The sequence below is a fragment of the Equus caballus genome, chromosome 19 (genome assembly GCF_041296265.1).
Source record: "Equus caballus isolate H_3958 breed thoroughbred chromosome 19, TB-T2T, whole genome shotgun sequence".
NCBI classification, from domain to species: Eukaryota; Metazoa; Chordata; class Mammalia; order Perissodactyla; family Equidae; genus Equus; species Equus caballus.
In genome coordinates this window covers 25,377,690-25,396,363 of record NC_091702.1, presented here as the reverse complement: position 1 = coordinate 25,396,363, position 18,674 = coordinate 25,377,690, and the positions used below count along the sequence as shown (strand labels likewise).

General features: G+C 36.6%; 1 protein-coding gene across 11 annotated transcripts in view; it reads right to left on the bottom strand.

The window, feature by feature from the left end:
- The window catches only part of NAALADL2 (N-acetylated alpha-linked acidic dipeptidase like 2), a 1,279,597-nt gene that overhangs the window by 328,794 nt on the left and 932,129 nt on the right, over positions 1–18,674 (bottom strand). For all 11 annotated transcript variants that reach the window (XM_070242641.1, XM_070242639.1, XM_070242642.1 and 8 more), the window contains one exon: positions 11,612–11,755. In XM_070242641.1, the coding sequence (XP_070098742.1) occupies positions 11,612–11,755 (144 nt within the window). The remainder of the gene's footprint in view (positions 1–11,611; positions 11,756–18,674) is intronic.

Below are 18,674 nucleotides of genomic sequence, written 5' to 3'. Positions count from 1 at the left end.
GGTTTAGAATCGTTCCATAGTACCTGGGGACACATTAACTCTCTCTCATACAAACCCAGGAAGATATAAACTAGGGCCTGAATTCAGCTCTGCCCTCCTATAAGTCGCAAGAAGGGTAGCTGATACCTCAGGGCAACATGAACTCCCAGAGTAAAATACTGAGATGTCTGAGGTTCAGAACCACATAAAAGAAAGTCAGCACAATGAATACTTATGCCACCCCAAGTAAACATATTGAAACCCACGGTACATGAATTTAATAATAAGCACTATAATTAAACTCAAGAGAAGGGATGTATTAGCAATAAGAAACAATCAGAAAGCATTTTAAAAAAGAGGAAATAAGAGGTATGGAAAATAGAACAATTGAAAGAAATATACCAATAGATAGGATGAGTAGATAGAGATAGTAAGTAATGGATAGAACTGAAAAACAAATTCCAGAGCTAAATCAGATTGAGAAAGTTTTCCAGAGAAAAACAGAAAAGCAGAAAGAGAGAAAATACAAAAATACAAGTAAAAGATATGATGAATAGAAATAGGAGTTCTAGAAAAAATGCCAGAAGAAGAAGAAAAAATAAATGGAGGAGAGAAAATATTTGAATAATAATAATAATTTGTCCAGTAAAAAGGGAAAACATATATATACTTTATAGTGAAATTTTAAAGTGTGAAAGACAAAGAGAAAAATTCTAAAAGTTCCCTGAGTGAAAAAAGCAAATCACTTACAAACAAACAAGAAATAGATTGATACCAAGCTTGTCAAAAACAACATGATACAGGAAGGCCATAAATTAATGTTGCTAAAGAAAAAAAATAGCAAGAGGAAATTTGAACCTAGAATGTTTGGTGACAAGGAAGTGAAGGCAATCTAAGTGTCCATCCTTGGTGTAATGGACATATAAAATGCGTAGTAAAGCCACTCTTTTAAATATTATATAATACCTAGAAACATGGAGTAAATGTACACATGACAGCAAAGATAGATATTAACCACAGGATGCTAAAAGAAAACAGTAAGAAAGAGAGTAAAATATACTGCTCAATAATATTTATGCAAATTAATCATTCATGTACTCAAAAACAATGGGTATTTTCTCCCTCTTTCCTTTCCCTTCCTTTCTCTTCCTGAGTGAGTCAGTCCTAAATCCATTAGACATGGTTGGCCAAGGTTAGAATCTCTGACAGTGGCAGTAAATAATGATGCCACTGTGGCCCAAAGCAAGGGGTCAAAGACCATGTGACAGAAAAAAGGCATCCCAATGGGTTGGGGTGGTCCAGCACAGGGTAGCACAGGGTATCACAGGGTATCAGGGCCCAAGCATGATGAATGTGTGCGTGTGAGTGTATGTCTGTGTGTGTGTGTCTATGTGTGTGTGTGAAAGTCTGCATATGGGGAGGAAAGCAACTCTTAGTTTAATGAGAGAAGTCATTAAAGCAGACTAAGGGCATCCCCACTTAGGACCTGACAACAGGTAGTATTGGAGCCTCGGGGAGTGAGGAAGTTAACTGTATTGTGGGCGGGGGGGGGGGGGGGGGGGGCAGGCAGAGCATTTGATTTGGGTAGAAGAGCCCATGTGTGGCAGTGCCTGGCTTGGTTGTCAGAGCTATAATGGAGTGAGAAAGGCATTCTTGTGGAGGAGGGAGTAATGGCATCAACTAACTACACTCAAAGGAACTGATAATTGAAATAAAAATATTCAGGATAATGAAAAACAGATTTCTCACTGTCAGAGAAGGAATTTACAAACATGAAAAGAGTAAAAATCTATGTATTGATATGTACTTATGGTTTTATATAAATATATAAAGAAAGAAGTAACACTCCAGCAGCAATGAGCACATCTAGAATATACATATTGTTTTCTAGACACCTTTCTCCAGTCAAAGGAACGAAGACTTTGGAGAAATGGCTGATAACAAGGTTGGGGTAGGTAAATACAGGATGATTTGGTACATCTTGCTGTGTCAAAAACTAAGGAGATACTCAAAGAATAATGAGCATATGCCAAAGGACAGAGAACTCAGGTTGAAGTCGCTATTACTAGCTGACCTAAGACAATTTGAGTATCAAAATAAAAATAGGTTTGGATTATACCCTATTGAATAAATTAGGAATATAAATCCTAATTAATGTAGTAAACTGAACTGTATGAATAAGCAAAGGAACATACAAACAAATAGGAAAAAAAAAAGCTCTGCTGTACAGCAGAATGCCAAATAATAAAAGTAGAAGGGTTGATGAACTTGGAAGGTTGCCACTGGCATCATCTTGGTAATAACTACTTGGGCAAGAAGCATCAGTGAATGTTGAAACCAGTGGGTGGAGGTAGGAAGGGGTGGGGGCAGGATGCGTGCATGATTTCAAATGCTTATTGATTATAAAAGAAAGAAGAGTAACTTCAGTGAGGAGATCTGGTAGACATGACCTTAATCAAGTAATCAAAGTTAGTAATACAAGTAATGGGACAAATTGATATCCACAATGGGAAAAATACAGTCTCACTTCTATAATATTACTGCCAAACATGCAGAGTCTGGATTTACTCATGAGAAAACATCAGATAAACCCAGACTGGGGAACACTCCGAAGATAACTGGCATGCAATCTTCAAAGATGATAAAGTGATAGAAGTCAAGAAAAGACTGAAAGTGTTCCAGGTTGAAGGAAATGGGAGATCTGACAGCTCACAACACGTGGTCCTAGTTTAAATCTACGTGCTATTTAGGACATTACTGGGACAACTGGCAAAAGTTGAATGGGGCCGATGGAATACATGTAGAAATGTATGGGTGTTTAATTCCTGATTGTGATGCTTTCGCTGTTTGTGTAGGAGAATGTCATTGTTTGTTGGAGAATTCAGATGTGATAGTTTATCATGTCTATAGCTTGCTCTTGGGTAGTTGAAGAAAAAAGTTCTTTGTATTATTCTGGCAACTTTTCTATATGTCTGAATTTATTTCAAAATAAAAAATTACTTTTAAAATTAGAAAATCCTGGAGAACATTTAGATATAGTTTATTATTTAAAAAGCCGGTGCGTGTGTCTGTGTGTATATCTTGCTACTTTAAGAGAACATTTCCAGCTCACATTTGCCAAATGTTTTCTGTCTTTCATGTTTCAAAGTTTGATGGCAGCTTTAAATTTGAAATGTGAAGTTCAAAAGATTTCAAGATGAGAAAACGTGTTCTACTCAGAGAACATTTGTATTCAAATAGGGTGAGAAGTGTCAGAGCTAAGAGACATAAAAGTAGTTGCCTCTTTCTACTCTTTAATTTCACCATGCTCAGAGAAAAATATCTGCTACAGAAATTATGCTCCAGATATAATTCTGTCTTGAATTTTTGTTGCTATTATTAAAGCTTGGCTGGTTCTTCTTACTCCATAGCTAACAAAGTCCTATTTCCACCTGCCTTGTAAGCATAACCAGTATCTAGGAAAACATCCCAACCTTATTTAGAGGCATTTGAGGATGATTGCTGTTAACGCTGAGCCCCAATTCTAATAATTAAGCCTCTGTTGGTTTCTTAGGTACAGTTCTTCCCAGAGTTCTTAATTTTAATTGATTACTTGTCTCATTCCATGGACCTGTGAACCTTTCTTGGCTACCTGACTCTAGAATAGAACTTCTAGCATTGGGGCTCTGAATTGTTTTTTATTTTTCAATCTCCCTGTACCCTAAGGACTGAAATCTCCTCTAGAATCACAGTTTTAATGATTGGGGCTCTGTAATCCGCTAACATCTTCCCTACATGCCAACTGCTTGCCTAAATATCTGAGTATAAACTGCTTCTGGATTTGATGCCATCATAACTTGTATAGCTTTCTGGTTGATCCATTTTTCCATGTGGGATCTCTCTATTGCCAAATGTTTTTCTTTTTTTATTTTTTTGAGGAAGATTAGCCCTGAGCTAACATCTGCTGCCAATCCTCCTCTTTTTTTTTTTTTTTGCTGAGTAAGACTGGGCCTGAGCTAACATCCGTGCCCATCTTCCTCTACTTTATATGTGGGACGCCTACCACAGCATGGAGTGCCAAGCTGTGCCATATCCTCACCCAGAATCCAAACTGGCGAACTCAAGGCTGCCAAAGCGGAACATGTGAACTCAACTGCTGCACCACCAGGCCGGCCCCCACCAAATGTTTTTCTTAACCAACACTGTTGGTTGGCATTATATCCTTTAGATCAAGGGTCTTACTCAAAATATTTATCAACTGATATGGCATACATACTGACAAATCAGAATGGACTGGCAGCAAATAACTGGAATGTCCACATCAATGAATACAAACTGATATCAGACCTGTCACAGATACCATATGCTTCCTGCCATATTGAAATTTTATGCATTTCAGTCTATCCTCCAGTGAATGCCACCTTACATCAGGAACAGGGGTAATTTTAGCCTTAAAATCCAACTATATTCACTGTGTCCCACCTCACCTGAATCAATAGGGCTATGTCTTACCATATACTGCATATGACAATAACATCAGCTACAAGAAAATTTCCTTAAAGATTTTTATCTAACAATGACAATAATGAGTTTTCTAACACAAACCTTAAGAATTAATTTAAAGTTTACTGGAAATACAAGAGATAGAGGAACTGGTTGAATAAAATCACAAAGAAGCATCCCGCAAATCTAGAAAGTAGGACACACGCAGGAACAACTGACTTGATTCCATAGACAATTCAGCGTCAAAAGGAGAAAAAAGAGGATCACGTCAGATTAGAAGAGATGCAGTTTGTAGGCCTGGATTGGATCTTGGTTTGGGTAAACTCACTGTAAAAGATTGGAATGATTAGTAAAACTTAATATAATCTGTGTTAAGATAAAGTTTACTATCATAAAAAAGTGGAGATATTTATTGAGATAAACAAATTTCAAAATGATACGTGTAGCAGGATTTCATTTTGGTAAAAAAAATATCTATACTTATATATCATAAATCTAGTAAGATTTATATTAAGTGTTGATGGTAATAATTACTAGGTGATAGGAATGTGTTCTGAACTGAATTGTGTCCCTTCAAAATTCATATGTGAAGCCCTAACCTTGCCGTTTGGCTGTATTTAGAAACAGGGTGTTAATGAGGTAATTAAGGTTAAATGGGGCTTAAGGGTGGGACCCTAACCTGATAAAACTAGCATCTTTATAAGAGGAGGAAGAGACACCAGAGGTCTCTCACTTTCTCTGCGTGTGCACAGAGAGAAGACAGTCACGTGCAAGCCAGGAAGAAAGCTCTCAGCAAAAACCTACTTTTCTGGTCTCTTGAGCTTGGACTTCCCAGCCTCCAGAACTGTAAGAAAATAAATATCTGATGTTTAAGCCACCCAGTCTGTGGTATCTTGCTATAGAAGCCCAAAATGACTAATACAGAATGCATTGTTTTGTTTTCATATTTTTGCTCATCTCTCTTTTCTAATTCAATAAACATTAACTGCTTTTGTAATAATAGATATTAAATTTTAAAAAGAAAAGTAAAAGTATGCATTACTATTCTCCAAATCTGTCTTAGTACTATAAAATTTGGGTTCTGAAAAAGTGAGACTAGCATACAAACATTGAGTGAAAACTATTTGCTTGATCTCTTTCACCACATACTTTTAAGCTTAGTAGCTACCCCTGAGTCTCCAACACGCACATATACACATCCACATCCACGTGTGCAAGTACTCTTGTGAGCTTGCATGCATTTGGAAAAAATACTTAAAGTTTAATTAAATATTCTTTTCAATTAGTAAAATTATCTAAATATGAAGATATTTGAAGACTAAGAACCAGAAAAAAAATAACTTTTACCCTCTTCATATCCATTATATGGGTGAAAATTGATTAACAGATTTTCCACATCTTTCTACCAAACCATTCTACAAATCACAAGTCATCAAAATAGTCAGCAGACTAATCAACTGCAACACTATCAGTGTTGCATATTTTTTCCATTTGCCCATCCATACTTGTTTTCACCCTTCACCTAGCCTGTGCTCCAGGGGTTGATCTCCATGGACTCCATCTGTCCGGCTCCTTTAGTCTGGGCTTCAGGTTGGGTTTAGCCAATGGAAGGCATCAACAAGTGATCAGTAGGTTGGGTAAGAGAAAGATTGGAGTATTTATTTTCCATCACCCTCCCTGGCTAGTTGCTCACTGGCAGTGACTACATTCCTTGATTGAAAGCCACAGCTCCTCTCATAATGCCCTCTCTTACACCTCAAGGATGTGCCAGTTCCTGTAACTACTCTCTCTTCTTGTCTCTTCAGGTTTAGGAGTAGTAACAATTGTAGCCTTGGGGTAGTTCACCATTTCTTTTCTGTTTTCCTTTACTCATGTACACCTCGTGCATAGGCCCTTGACTAAACTCCCTTGAACTGAAAAATTTTTAGTGTATTAGAATATACAAATAAAAAATTGACAGAACTACAAGGTAAAATAGACAATCATCATAGTGGGAGATTTTAACACTAATAATAAAATATAGAATATTTGAACAACCTGATTAGGGAACTTAGTTTAAATAGATATTTATAGAAGTCTACACTTGACAACTATACAATACACATTCTTTTCAAATACCCATGAAACAGCAATCATATCCAGGGCTATAAAGGAGACATCAAAGAAATGAAATCATATAGAAATAAAGTGGAAACAACACATTCTAATGAAAATCCAAGTTGCCAAATTCTGCCTGAGAAGAATGTGATACCGCAATGCCAGGTAGCATGTGAGTGCCTAAAGCATGGCAGAGGGAGTCAGGAGAGGCTACTTCCAACTTGAGTAGAACCCTAAAGGACTTTTAATGGAGGAGATGACATTTACCCTGAGCTTTAGAGGATGCTGGGGCTTTACAACTTATAGTCACAAACATGTAAGACATATCTGGATAACACTGAATAGAATAACAGGGAGAGATACTGGATACATGAAAGAAATAGCAGAATACTGAACTAGAAATGCAGTAAGGAATTCGGCAGTTTCTAGCTTAGCAAATGACGACATCAGCCCATTGTGAAAAAAGTATCATCAAAATACACAGATATGGTATGCTCTAAAGGATTTTATCATATGTATAAACTACAAAGTTTAGTTGGAGCTTCTGTAATTTGGAAGGAGCGACAGGTACTTGAGAAATAATGTGATAAGAATATAAGAAACTGAGAAACATTGAAAGTTGGTAAACACTTGTTAAAGTAATTTTGCTTAAAATTGCACATCTCAGGCTGTCTTTAGGTCTTTAGCAAACAAAACAAACAAAACTCTAGACTGAATCTAAGCTGAATCATTTCCTAAAATCAAAACAGTCAAGACAGAAAGCTGGAAACTTGAGAAGTCCTGGGTGAATGATCTGTGTCACCCTTGGTAAACTCAACCTTCACTCCCCAGGAAACAGAGAATTGACTGTACTTTCTATGGACTTTGGACAATAGGTTTCCCACCTATGTTCACTCTGTTTAAGACCCTTGATGAAGAGTCCTTCAAAGTGATTGTCGGAAGCTTTTTTTTCTTTTGTCTGAGGACTTCAGAACGGCAGCTCATGAAGGCCGATCTTTAGTTCTACGGATTACTCTGTCATCAGCTTCCAGCTCAGACTCCTAGGTTCACTGTGCAACTGGCTACTTGAAGAGTCATAACTTTGGGGTGTCACCATTGCACAGTTTAGTGACTGCTAACATCCAGCTCCCATTTGTCACAACACTGATCAGTCTTCCCTAAAGTAGTTTAGCTCACTGAACTTTTTTGTATAGAGTGGCCACTATATCTATATGTATGCTATATAGAAGTTGTCTGAACAAATTAAATTGGCCCCTATGTTCTTCTGGATATTTCCCTCCATGTTGATGGCTAGAAGTTATTAAAGCCCACCCTGCTCTAAAACAAGTTATCAATTCTTTTACTTTTTTTAGGCCTACTAAGGAATTCTCTCTTTCGGAGGGCCCAAAATGGGCCATACCATATCACATCCATACCACTCCATTACTACTTGAGATATATATATCAATATATATATTCATATACATGCACACATACACATATGGATATCTCAAGACATTCTTTAACCAGAATAGCATAATGTTCTACTAGATTTTCCCACATATAGCAACTTTGGGGTCACTCTGAACAGGTTGATTAGTCTCATACATAACAAAAAATAATGCTGGAGTCCACTGTACTAACATCTCTTGTTCATGGATATTTTCTGAAAAGTTAATATGTAGTATTTACCAATAAATTTTAACATAACCACAATTTGTGGACATGCTCAATACATCTTTTTAAATCTCTGCTCAAGAAATGATAAAAATGCATACTTTCAAGTAGATGTTAACAAATTAAATATATATATTCATTTGAAAAGATACGATCCAAATTTCTAATGTGAAAAAGTCATCACTGATGACGTTAAGTTTTATACATTTTTTCTATTCATCAAAAGTGATTCAAACATATTAAAATTATTTTAACTTCATTCATTTATATTTTTCATCCTAAAATACATTAATGCATTTTACACTTTGTCCTCTCCTTTTTTCACAACATTCATGGTTTTGAGCCACAAGCTCAGACTGATATCTGAAAATTCAAATTTCCATGTTCTGATTGACTTTCCAGGACAAAGACCGACAACATGTTAGATCGATGGGTAAGACCTACAAAAAGTAAGACGATGAAAAATGAAATGGAGTCAATATTCAATTATCTAATCAATGTGAACAATCCATATATATTTAAGCAAGAACTTTTCTCCTACTTCTTTTTCTATTCCTCATACAATTTTCTTAGTTCTCTCAGGACTTTTCCTACAAATGTCCTGGTCTCTAATTCACTTCATTGGGTCTATTTCATGAACGTAATATTTAATTCCTTTGTTTAGTTTAAGTTTTATGGTCTGCATCGCTTAGGTACCTTTTGGTAGTGAGCAACTGAAAATCCAACAATAAATTAACTGGAAAAAAATGAGAATATATTGACTCATATATATGGCCAATTCAGTAGATTTGTTTTCAGATATGACTTTATTTAGGGCTCAAATTATGTGAACAGGAGCCTCTCTTCTCTCTCCCTTTATCTATCTCTTTCTCTATTTTTATGTTCTCTCCATTATCCACTTACACCTTCCTTGTGTTGGCTCCATTTTCAGGTAAGCTAAACTCTCAAGGTCCCAAGAAGACTACCGAAAGATCCCAGGGCTACATGCTTTCTTGTTCAGCTCTAGTATTAAAGTGAGTCAGTGCTCAAACAAAGTCCAGAAATTGAGTCTTGGCCCTATTTGGCCAGCCTTAGATCATCCTTGAACCAATCATCATAATATGGTTGATGTGAAATGCCAATAGACTTGAGTTAATCAAGATCTATTTCTAGAGCTTGAGATGTAGTTAAACCTATTCGTACTATATTACGGGAAAATGTTGGCAACAGTTCCAAAAGCAGAAGGGGAAAAGGGATGCTAAGAAAGCAAATATGATCAGCAAATTCCACTACATTGTTGTCTGGACTTTAGAGAATTCTTAATTCAGTGTACATAAAGGATTAAATGGGTAGTAAAATAATTAGTTGATTTGCACACATATTTAATATTCTCCTGTCCAAACTTCTGAGTAAAGATTTTCCTGCACTAAAGCTCAGGTCTATACTTAGAAAATACAACAGTAAGATATAGTTATAATACAATTTAAATTATTTTTTAATGCATAAACTATAAGCATTGCTCTTGGTGCTCAAAAATATAGCACCTCATTCTATATGCTTTTCATGTCCCACCCTGATACATATCACAGTGAGTAACTAAAGTGTTTCATGTGTTTATGAGAAAACTTAGAAGTTAATTATCTTAGCTGTATTCAGCAGCATTATTGTCCAAACAGTGGGGTAAAGGGTCATTATCCTGCATTTAAATTTAGTTTAAATTTAACAAATCACTCACAGTGCTTAATCAATTGGGAAATCTAAATGTAAATTTAAGAAAGGTGAAAGAAGGATGCATTATAACATGAAATGTCTTCTCTAGTTAAATATATCTGTCTGAAGTTTTCTATAACCAATAATTACTATATCCATGAGAAAAACTTGATATGGCATAATTCCTTAGAAAGCAGGTCTATCTTGTTGCTTCTTTAACACTAGAGTTGTAAACAGGTTTCAATATGTATCTCAATTTTTCTTCTAAGCTTCATACATGTTGCTAATTTATTGTGGAGATACAGCTGGAGAGTGCCATCTTGCTTTGCTATGCTCTTGTTACGCCAAAGTGTAATGTATTGGAGAGGAAATTGATAGTTTTTTGATAAAAAAAGATACTTGCTAATCTAACATTTTACAGTATACAAAAGTACTTGGACATACATCATACTTTGATTCTCAGAACAATTTGAGATAATGGAAGGTTAGATATCCTTCTGTACATGCAGACATCCAGGCTTCCAGTAGGGAGGTGACATCAGAACAGTCATGGAGCTAATGTGGGGACTATCAGCATGTTGAGGGCAGAAATGTAGCTGGAACACATCAGGACCTCTGAATATTTATTGAATTAACCAATGAATTAATTAAATCTGGTCCAGTGCTTTCCTTACAACTAAACTATTACTACAGTGGTTTTTGCATATTTTAACAAATAGAACCCATGATCAATTTATGGAGCTCAGAACAGAAAACAGAAAAAATAAGCTCCTTGCAGTCTGCTTTGATCCTGCTTTGAAGACATAGGCTTATTCCTGTTTTCTACATTTCCCACTTTGCTCAATCGATAAGTAGTTTAGGGCTCTCAATCTATAGGACTTTGAAAAGTGTCTGTTTCTAACAGAGGGCCACACTGAATGTGCTCAGGTTTTTTAGACTTCTTCAAAACAATTTTTTTGTATACTTTTGTTATCAAGAGAAAAACAGATGTGATCAAACAAGGGTAGTTGGGCCTCCAGGTCTGGACACAAAAAACAGAGCCCTCAAGTCGAATTTCACAGCAACCAGATACAAATTTAACAATATGTAAAGAGAGTCTGTTCTTTAGAATTCTAATGCTGAGGCTGGAGGCAGAAATAAGATGCAGTCCGTGGCTTTCATCCCACCATAGGTAGCTTAACGACTTTAGTTTTATCCTATGTGGTCCAACAAGGCCTGACACACTGCACTGCAGTACAAGAAGCATCTCTCGGGCGATGATGTGTAAAGACAGAGGGATTTTTTTAGTCAATTGCTGGAATTAGGCTTTAATGCTTTCTACTAAAAGACTTCATACCCCAGATAGCTGACTGCTATCCACTGAATCTTGGCAGGCAACAAGACTGCTGAAGCTGAAACCGGGAAGCTACGCTAAGCAGATTGTCATGAATGTACAAAATGCTTTATTTGTAAAGCTGCTTTTCCTTGTTGCAGTTCAAAATGCTTTTCTTCTTTTTTTAACCTCTCAGTTTGGTCAACTGTGAGTCTTTATCAAAATTACTTTCCAAAATGTCCCTTAAAGAGCCAAAGGAGAGAAATAAATGCTCACCTCATCAAAAATAAATGTTTTCTTGGAGGATAATCCTAAACATGTCAGTTTAGGAGATTAAAAATGATCATGGTCCTTACAAAAGCTACAAGACACACAGAAAGCCATTAAATACTTTACCATTATTTGGAAGTTCTAGAGGGCTACAGACACCATTTTTGGTTCTATCTTGCGGTGAAGAGATCAGTTTTGCAACGAGAGATGCTGAGATGGGCTGCACAAGGAGAGAGGTGAGGTCTGACCGGTTTTGCCTAAAGCTTCCATCTGTATTCAAAAGAGAAATGAACAGAATCTTTAGTAAACAGAAATTAAAAACACTTGAAGGAAGTTTTCTGTAACAAGTATTTAAATATGAGCGGTAAGTATATTTTAGTTCATTTCTTTGTTTATTCCTTAGTTATACTCTGCCTACTTATTTAAAATGATTTGAGGTACCTCATAATAAAAATTCAGTCCAAATACTATTATGTATCCTAGTTAATGATGGCAGATTGTACACATGCATTTACCTCCATTCTTCCATAAAACTCCACTGAAATGATAACAAGGAATAAGAAAGCATAAATCCACAGGGGCCAAGAGAATAAGACACAACAGCAAAAAAGATTCTAAAAGCTGGAAAGCAGATGCATAAGTGTCAACTGATACAACAGACCCAAGGAGACCAAAATCTAAGCCAGCAGGGGGAGGAAGCTGAGAAGCAATGCAGTTTGTACCACAGAGCCCGGAAAGGTTTAGGAATTGGCAACACCAGCTATCTATTAAAGGAGGGGTGAGGGAGAGGCTGGAAACAGGAGGATTTGATGAAATTCTGACTGTGAAGGGGTCTCTCCTCCTGAACCCCTCACTCACCCAGTCAATGTGAACAGTGCTTATTATAACCTCCCACCACCTTCCCTCTAGCAGGAAACTGAAAGTGGGATGCTGAATCGGGAGCCACCAGACACGGTGAAGGGTAAGGCTTATATTTAAAATGGGATGGTATCACGATTGCTGAGACTCTTCAGATGTTTTACTCTCTTGGAGCCCAGAATCTTTTCTTCCAGGCAGGGCAATGGAACATTCATTTGTAGTCAGTTTGACCAGGTCAATGGGGAATATATAAAAATACCAAAAATCTGGAAGTCTACCAACAAAACAACTCACTCAAGATATCTTACATTAAAACCCATCAGTCAATAAATTCCACCATATACAGAACTTCAAATCAATGTAATTTTGCCGTTCTTAAGTAGGAGCTCTCAGCCAAGGACAATTGTAAGATAGAGCATGTGCTGCAAACCTAGCGAGGATAAGAGTAGGAGGTCAGGAGGCTGGGGGAGAGAGGTGTCCGGGAAGATAAAAATAATGAGAATACTAGATGTGTGCTAATGTGATGAGAGAATATTTACAGTAAGATCAAAGAGTTAACATTTGAAGAGGTTCTAGACATACAGAAAAATAAGAAATCTATAAAATGAGACAATTATTAGCTTCAAAGGGAGCAAAAAGTTCTTCGAGAAGGAAATGTAATCAGCGGATGATGTGAATAATACATACATAGTCATAATAATATAAGTAACGACTATTTAACACAAAAAGTGGTATCATTCTTTAGGAAAAAGGAGAAAAGAGCAAAAGTCAGAGATGAGGCTACATGGAGATTTGCAAAAGAAAATTAAATCTTTATCTTCCATAGTGGTAAGTCAATATTATGGATAAAACTGAAAAACGAATTCAATTTTTAAGCATGCTCTTGAGAGACAGAGAGGTAAATGTAAAAAGTAGGTTACAACTAAAAATGTTCAAGGCAATTAAGTATTTGCCTTTGGGAGAGAGAAAGGGGCGAGAAGACACAGGGAAGGACCGGAGAAGGTGACGTGGTTTTACAAATGAAGCTTCGTAGAAATATTTGACTACTTATATTCACCTATAACTTTGAAAAAATAAAAATTAAATAACAACAAAGAGAGAAAACAGCTATGATAACACATGTAAGAGAAAAATAAACAAGTACTCAGAGTAAAGAGAGTGGAAAAAATTAAGCTGTGCTTAAGGAAAGAACTAAATACTTCTTCAGTTTATACATTTATACTGACTCAGAAAAGAAAATACACAACAGAATGATTCTATCAGGCAGCCAATAATGTTTGTGAACCCAGAAGTATGTCTTTCAGAACTTTTATTAGGGAAAGTAATTGCTAAAGGTTTTCTCAGAATTTAATTCGATAGGACTGCAGGGGGTGCAGAGCTCAAAGATACTGGTACCCAGGCTCCAGGAGGCAGATTATAAATGAGAAAATATGTTACAGAAGTATTTCCTTAATTTGTCATCTGGAAAACCACAAGGCTGAAAAATGATATTTGGCTTAGGCCTGCAGCAGCTACAGAAGTCATGGCTTTGAAGAAAAAATAATAAAGATGTAAGCTTAGGATCAGTTTTGTTATAGAAGCACAGTGCTGGTCTCCTAATTTAGTATGAACCCCTTTTATACAGATATATGACAGCGCATTTTGACCACCGTGTAGTTCATTGCCTCCTAACCTTTTTTATGTCATAGGACTGAGACTAGCTATATAATTTGCAGGGCCCAGAGTAAAATGTGGGACTTCTTGTTCAAAGAGTATGAAGAATTTCAATGCGGCAATAGTAGAGAATTACATCAATTGTGGGCCCTTCTGAGTGCGGGCCCTGTGCAGCTGTACAGTTTGTATGCCCATGAACCAGGCCCTGCGTGGTTCACAGAGAAAATGCTAGTAGTCACGCAGCCCGCTGAGGTGAACTGAAGGGGATTTTCAGACCACAAGGAAGCTGCTCTCAGCTACAAGTGACCTGCCCTGAGTCCCTGCTGCTCCAGGCTGCACCTGGGGCCCTTGAGATTAACATCTCAAGGCACAGAGAGTGTGCCTAAGCACACCAGCTGGGAAGCCCTGATATAGCCATCTCCGCTTCTCCCGGCATGTACTTTCTCCCTCAGCCATTACCTGTGGAACTTTAGTCTACAAGGGACAATGAAAGAGTATTTACGGGAAAGGTGCAATCTGTTATTTTGAAGTTTTCATGGATGTTAGGTGCTGACACATTACCATCACAAAATGAAACTCCTTATAATGCTGCATGATTTCATCTCTTCCCAGTTCAAATACTGAACTCTTTCACTTGCCATTCAAGGCCCCTCACAGTCTTAGACCTTATATCGCCAATATAATTTCCTATCATTCTTCTCCATACATGTTATGCTGAAACTTAAGCTGTCCCGTACACATTCTGTGATTTACATCCTCCGTGTTTTCTTTAAGCCATTCCTTCTATTTTACTTGCTCTTCTCATGCATCATATCCTGTCTGAATGACACAATCCCTTCAAAGACTAACTCACAAGTCACTTTCTGCACCTTTTTGGCAGGGCTTGTTATTTCTAATTAAAGCCACGATGTAAAAACACTGTTTTCCCCCTCTAAACTCTAAATTCTTTGAAAACAAGGACCAAGTTTTCTACATCATTGCATAACACACAACGCCTAGTACACTGCTGGGAACATAAGAGAAGCTCAACAATTAATGGAAAAAAGAAAGAATGAATCAACAATTCTTTGAAAGATGGTTTCAATGCCTCTATCTTGCTGCTTTTCTGAATGCCTAGAAGATGGAACAGGGGTACAACCGAAGAATGAATTATAATTCTCTTAATCCTACACTTGTTCTACATTTGTGCTCTCTCCCCAGCTAACTACCCTCCCACAGCACACCTATCACATAGGCTTTCAAAACCCATCCATCCCCATCCACTCACTGATTAACCTTGCTCTAGAATTACCTTTTGCGGTTAAAAGAAAAAGTATTTCTATAAATAAACTCATATTTGAGATATATTTATCTGTTAATAAAAAATCAATAACTGTATTCTTTTTTCTCTAGAATGCTCCATTAAGCATATGGAACAATTCATTTAAAAGTTAAATATGAGTGAATCCTAAACCATAATTGAACATGCCCAAATTTTCGATTTTTTGTGCTGCATGACTAATAGACTTGCATTAGTTTTGAAACATCCAAAGTAAGAGGTTCATTAATTTTTCACCTTCAGCTTAATGGAAATTTGACAAACAGTTCAACTCTGAGAGCAGATACTAAAAGCAGGACTTTACAGGACACTGAGATTAAATTATAGACAAAAAATGTTAAAAAACATTTATTGAAGAAGAGCTGGGAGAAGAATTTTTTCTCCTATTATTGAGAGACTTTGAATAAAATCAAAGACGTGTACCATTTTTATCCAGATATATTTTAAAAACTATCTAGGAACTACAAGAACCCGTTAGATATAGAGTCCCAAGTTTGATTCCATCACTGACTCACTGTTTGAAATGTAACACATAAATCATATCACTATGATAATATTGTCATCCCCTCTACTATTCCTGAACAACAAGATGATACTGGAGGCACTTCATTAGATCAGACGTCTTGAGTCTGAACCACAATTGGTGAAATTTAGAAGAAATGAGGTTAAAAATAAGTAAAATGTTTTCTTTTTTTTTTGAGGAAGATTAGCCCTGAGCTAACTACTGCCAGTCCTCTTTTTGCTGAGGAAGCCTGGCCCTGAGCTCACATCCGTGCCCATCTTCCTCTACTTTGTATGTGGGACGCCTACCTCAGCATGGCTTGACAAGTGGTGCCATGTCCGCACCCAGGATCTGAACCGGCAAACCCCAGGCCGCCAAGAAGCAGAACGTGCGAACTTAAGCGCTGCTCCACCGGGCTGGCCCCGTAAGATGTTTTCTAATTGTACATATTTAACAGCCTATGCATTATGCTTTTTCAAATTGTTGATGCTCATTTCAATCACATCTGGTTATGTGTATAAAGAAAAAATGAACGCTCTGTTAGCCGCCAGCACGTTTTTTGTGTAGCAAGATGGAATTCTTTTGAACTCAAATTAAAAGTCAGTGTATATAGCAAGTGCTGATTACCCAGAGTATCAGGAAAGATAAACCTCCAGAGACTAGAAATCTTAGACACTGGGATCCTCAGAATTAAGGCACCAAGTGGTGATGTGAGGTAAAAAATATGTTGGTAAATAAAGTCAGAGGGGCCTCATGTGGATCCGTGATGACAATTTGCTGCCACTGTGGAGGAGACTACAGTTTTTGAGTTGAGGAGTATAACGCAACACTTGGCACCTGACTCTGTGTGTGTGTGTGTGTGTGTGTAAACATGAGATCCATGCAACATAGTGTAAGCACAGATCCTACAGATCTTTTCTATTCAATTCTATTCTAGGCCTCGGGCAAGCAGCATTGGAATGATCTAGAAACTCACTAGAAATGCAGAAGAATCTCAGACCCCACTCCAGACTTTCTAAATTAGAATCCAGCAAGATCCCAGGTGATTCACATGCACATTAGATAAGCATTGGCCTAAATCATTCTATACTTTTCCAAAACACAATTTACGTAATTTTACGCAGCAAAGAAGATATAAAAAGTAGGATGAAAAGGATGAAGAATAGCATGTGTTTGCTCATCTTACCCAAAATTAAAGATGATAGAGCCTTTGACTATATCAATAAACCCCAAACCAACAATTCTCTCAGAGAGTCTCCATTAAAATGGGTAACAAGTCTGTTTATATGCTATCACTAAACAATAAGCTTACAATGGACGAGAGCATTTCTTTTTGTTTTATCCTTTCCTCAAAGAAAAATTTGGTGATTCAAAGATCAAAATTACATTTTCAACACTATTTCGGTCATGAAAAAATATTACAATAGCTAACTGATTCGACTTTTTTCTTTTCTTGATTTTCAACTATTTTAATTTATTATAGTAAAAGACTGACAAAGCTAAAGTGTAAATACTTCCCACTTGCCAGAAAACCATGTGATCAGAAAGCTTAAAAAAGAGAGATTTTTAAAACACATTTTGTGCTGCACTTTTATGAAAAAGACCCAAATATCAAATAAGCAAGTTGATATCAGTAATGTTCCCCCAGAATATTTGATTTGACTTTCCCCAGAGGACTGCCACATTGACAGAAACCAGACCATTAAATAACTGGCGCAAATGTTTTCTCATTTTTATTTTAGCTCACAAAATTTACAGTTATTTCCCTGAAATGACCAGTGCACTAAATTGGCTAGTCATTTTGTTGTCCTTGTAAATACAGCTGATCCTTTATTATTTCAGTGTTTTATAACCACTGGTTATGAATATCACCATCTTCCTTCAAGCTAGTCAAATTCGGTACTCTGTTGTTTAAGTTATTATTAAAAATAAAACACTTACTTTAAAAATGCTTTGTGCTATGCACTCTTCTCAGAGCTCGCTCATGCTCTCTGCCTCTCTCTGTGTATATATATACACACCATACCCACGTACACACACATATATATACATGCACACGTGCATTTTTTACGACATAGGATTTTTATTACTAATAGTTATTCTCATAACTAAAATTAAAATTACTATTTCTTTAATTTTACAACCTATTTCCTGTGTCTTCTCAAATTAACATAAATTGTCAGTCTAAAAGCTGACTGATATGTTTACCCAACTCTCAGATGTCACTTTGTCCTTGTTACCTGTCCCCACACAAGTCCCTGTGTACACATATAGTAAATACCGCTCTGTTCTAATTTCCTTTTTACTTTCTGCTCACTGACCAGAGTGTAAGCTTCTTGGGGGCTCATTCACTGCTATATTCCTGCGGCTTAGCACAGTGCATAGTAAAAAGTAGGGGCTCAGTGAATATTTTTTGAATGAATGATTATACCAAAGTGCAAATTAATAATTTTGTTTTGTCTGATCATGAGCCTAAAACTCATGATTCATAATACAAAACTTGTAATCACAAAATCCTAAAAATGAAGACACAGATGGTCTCAGCGCCTCATTTCATTGGTCCTCTCTTCAGCTAAAGCATTCTGCCAGGTTCCCTGGTAAATATCACGTTTTATTGCTTAGCTAATCTGTAGTAAAAAGTCATGTTAACTTTTACATTAAAGGAAATAGAAAGTAACCTACTCATTTGTCAATCAAAGTGTCTACATATTCTGATACTAAAAGAGCACAGATTATGTAAAGTACAATTTTATTTTAAAAAGTAGTGCACAGAAAAAGTCTTTGTTAATATTAGTTTGTTAAGGCAACCATGCATCACTTAATGGCAGGGATATGTTCTGAGAAATGCACTGTAAGCA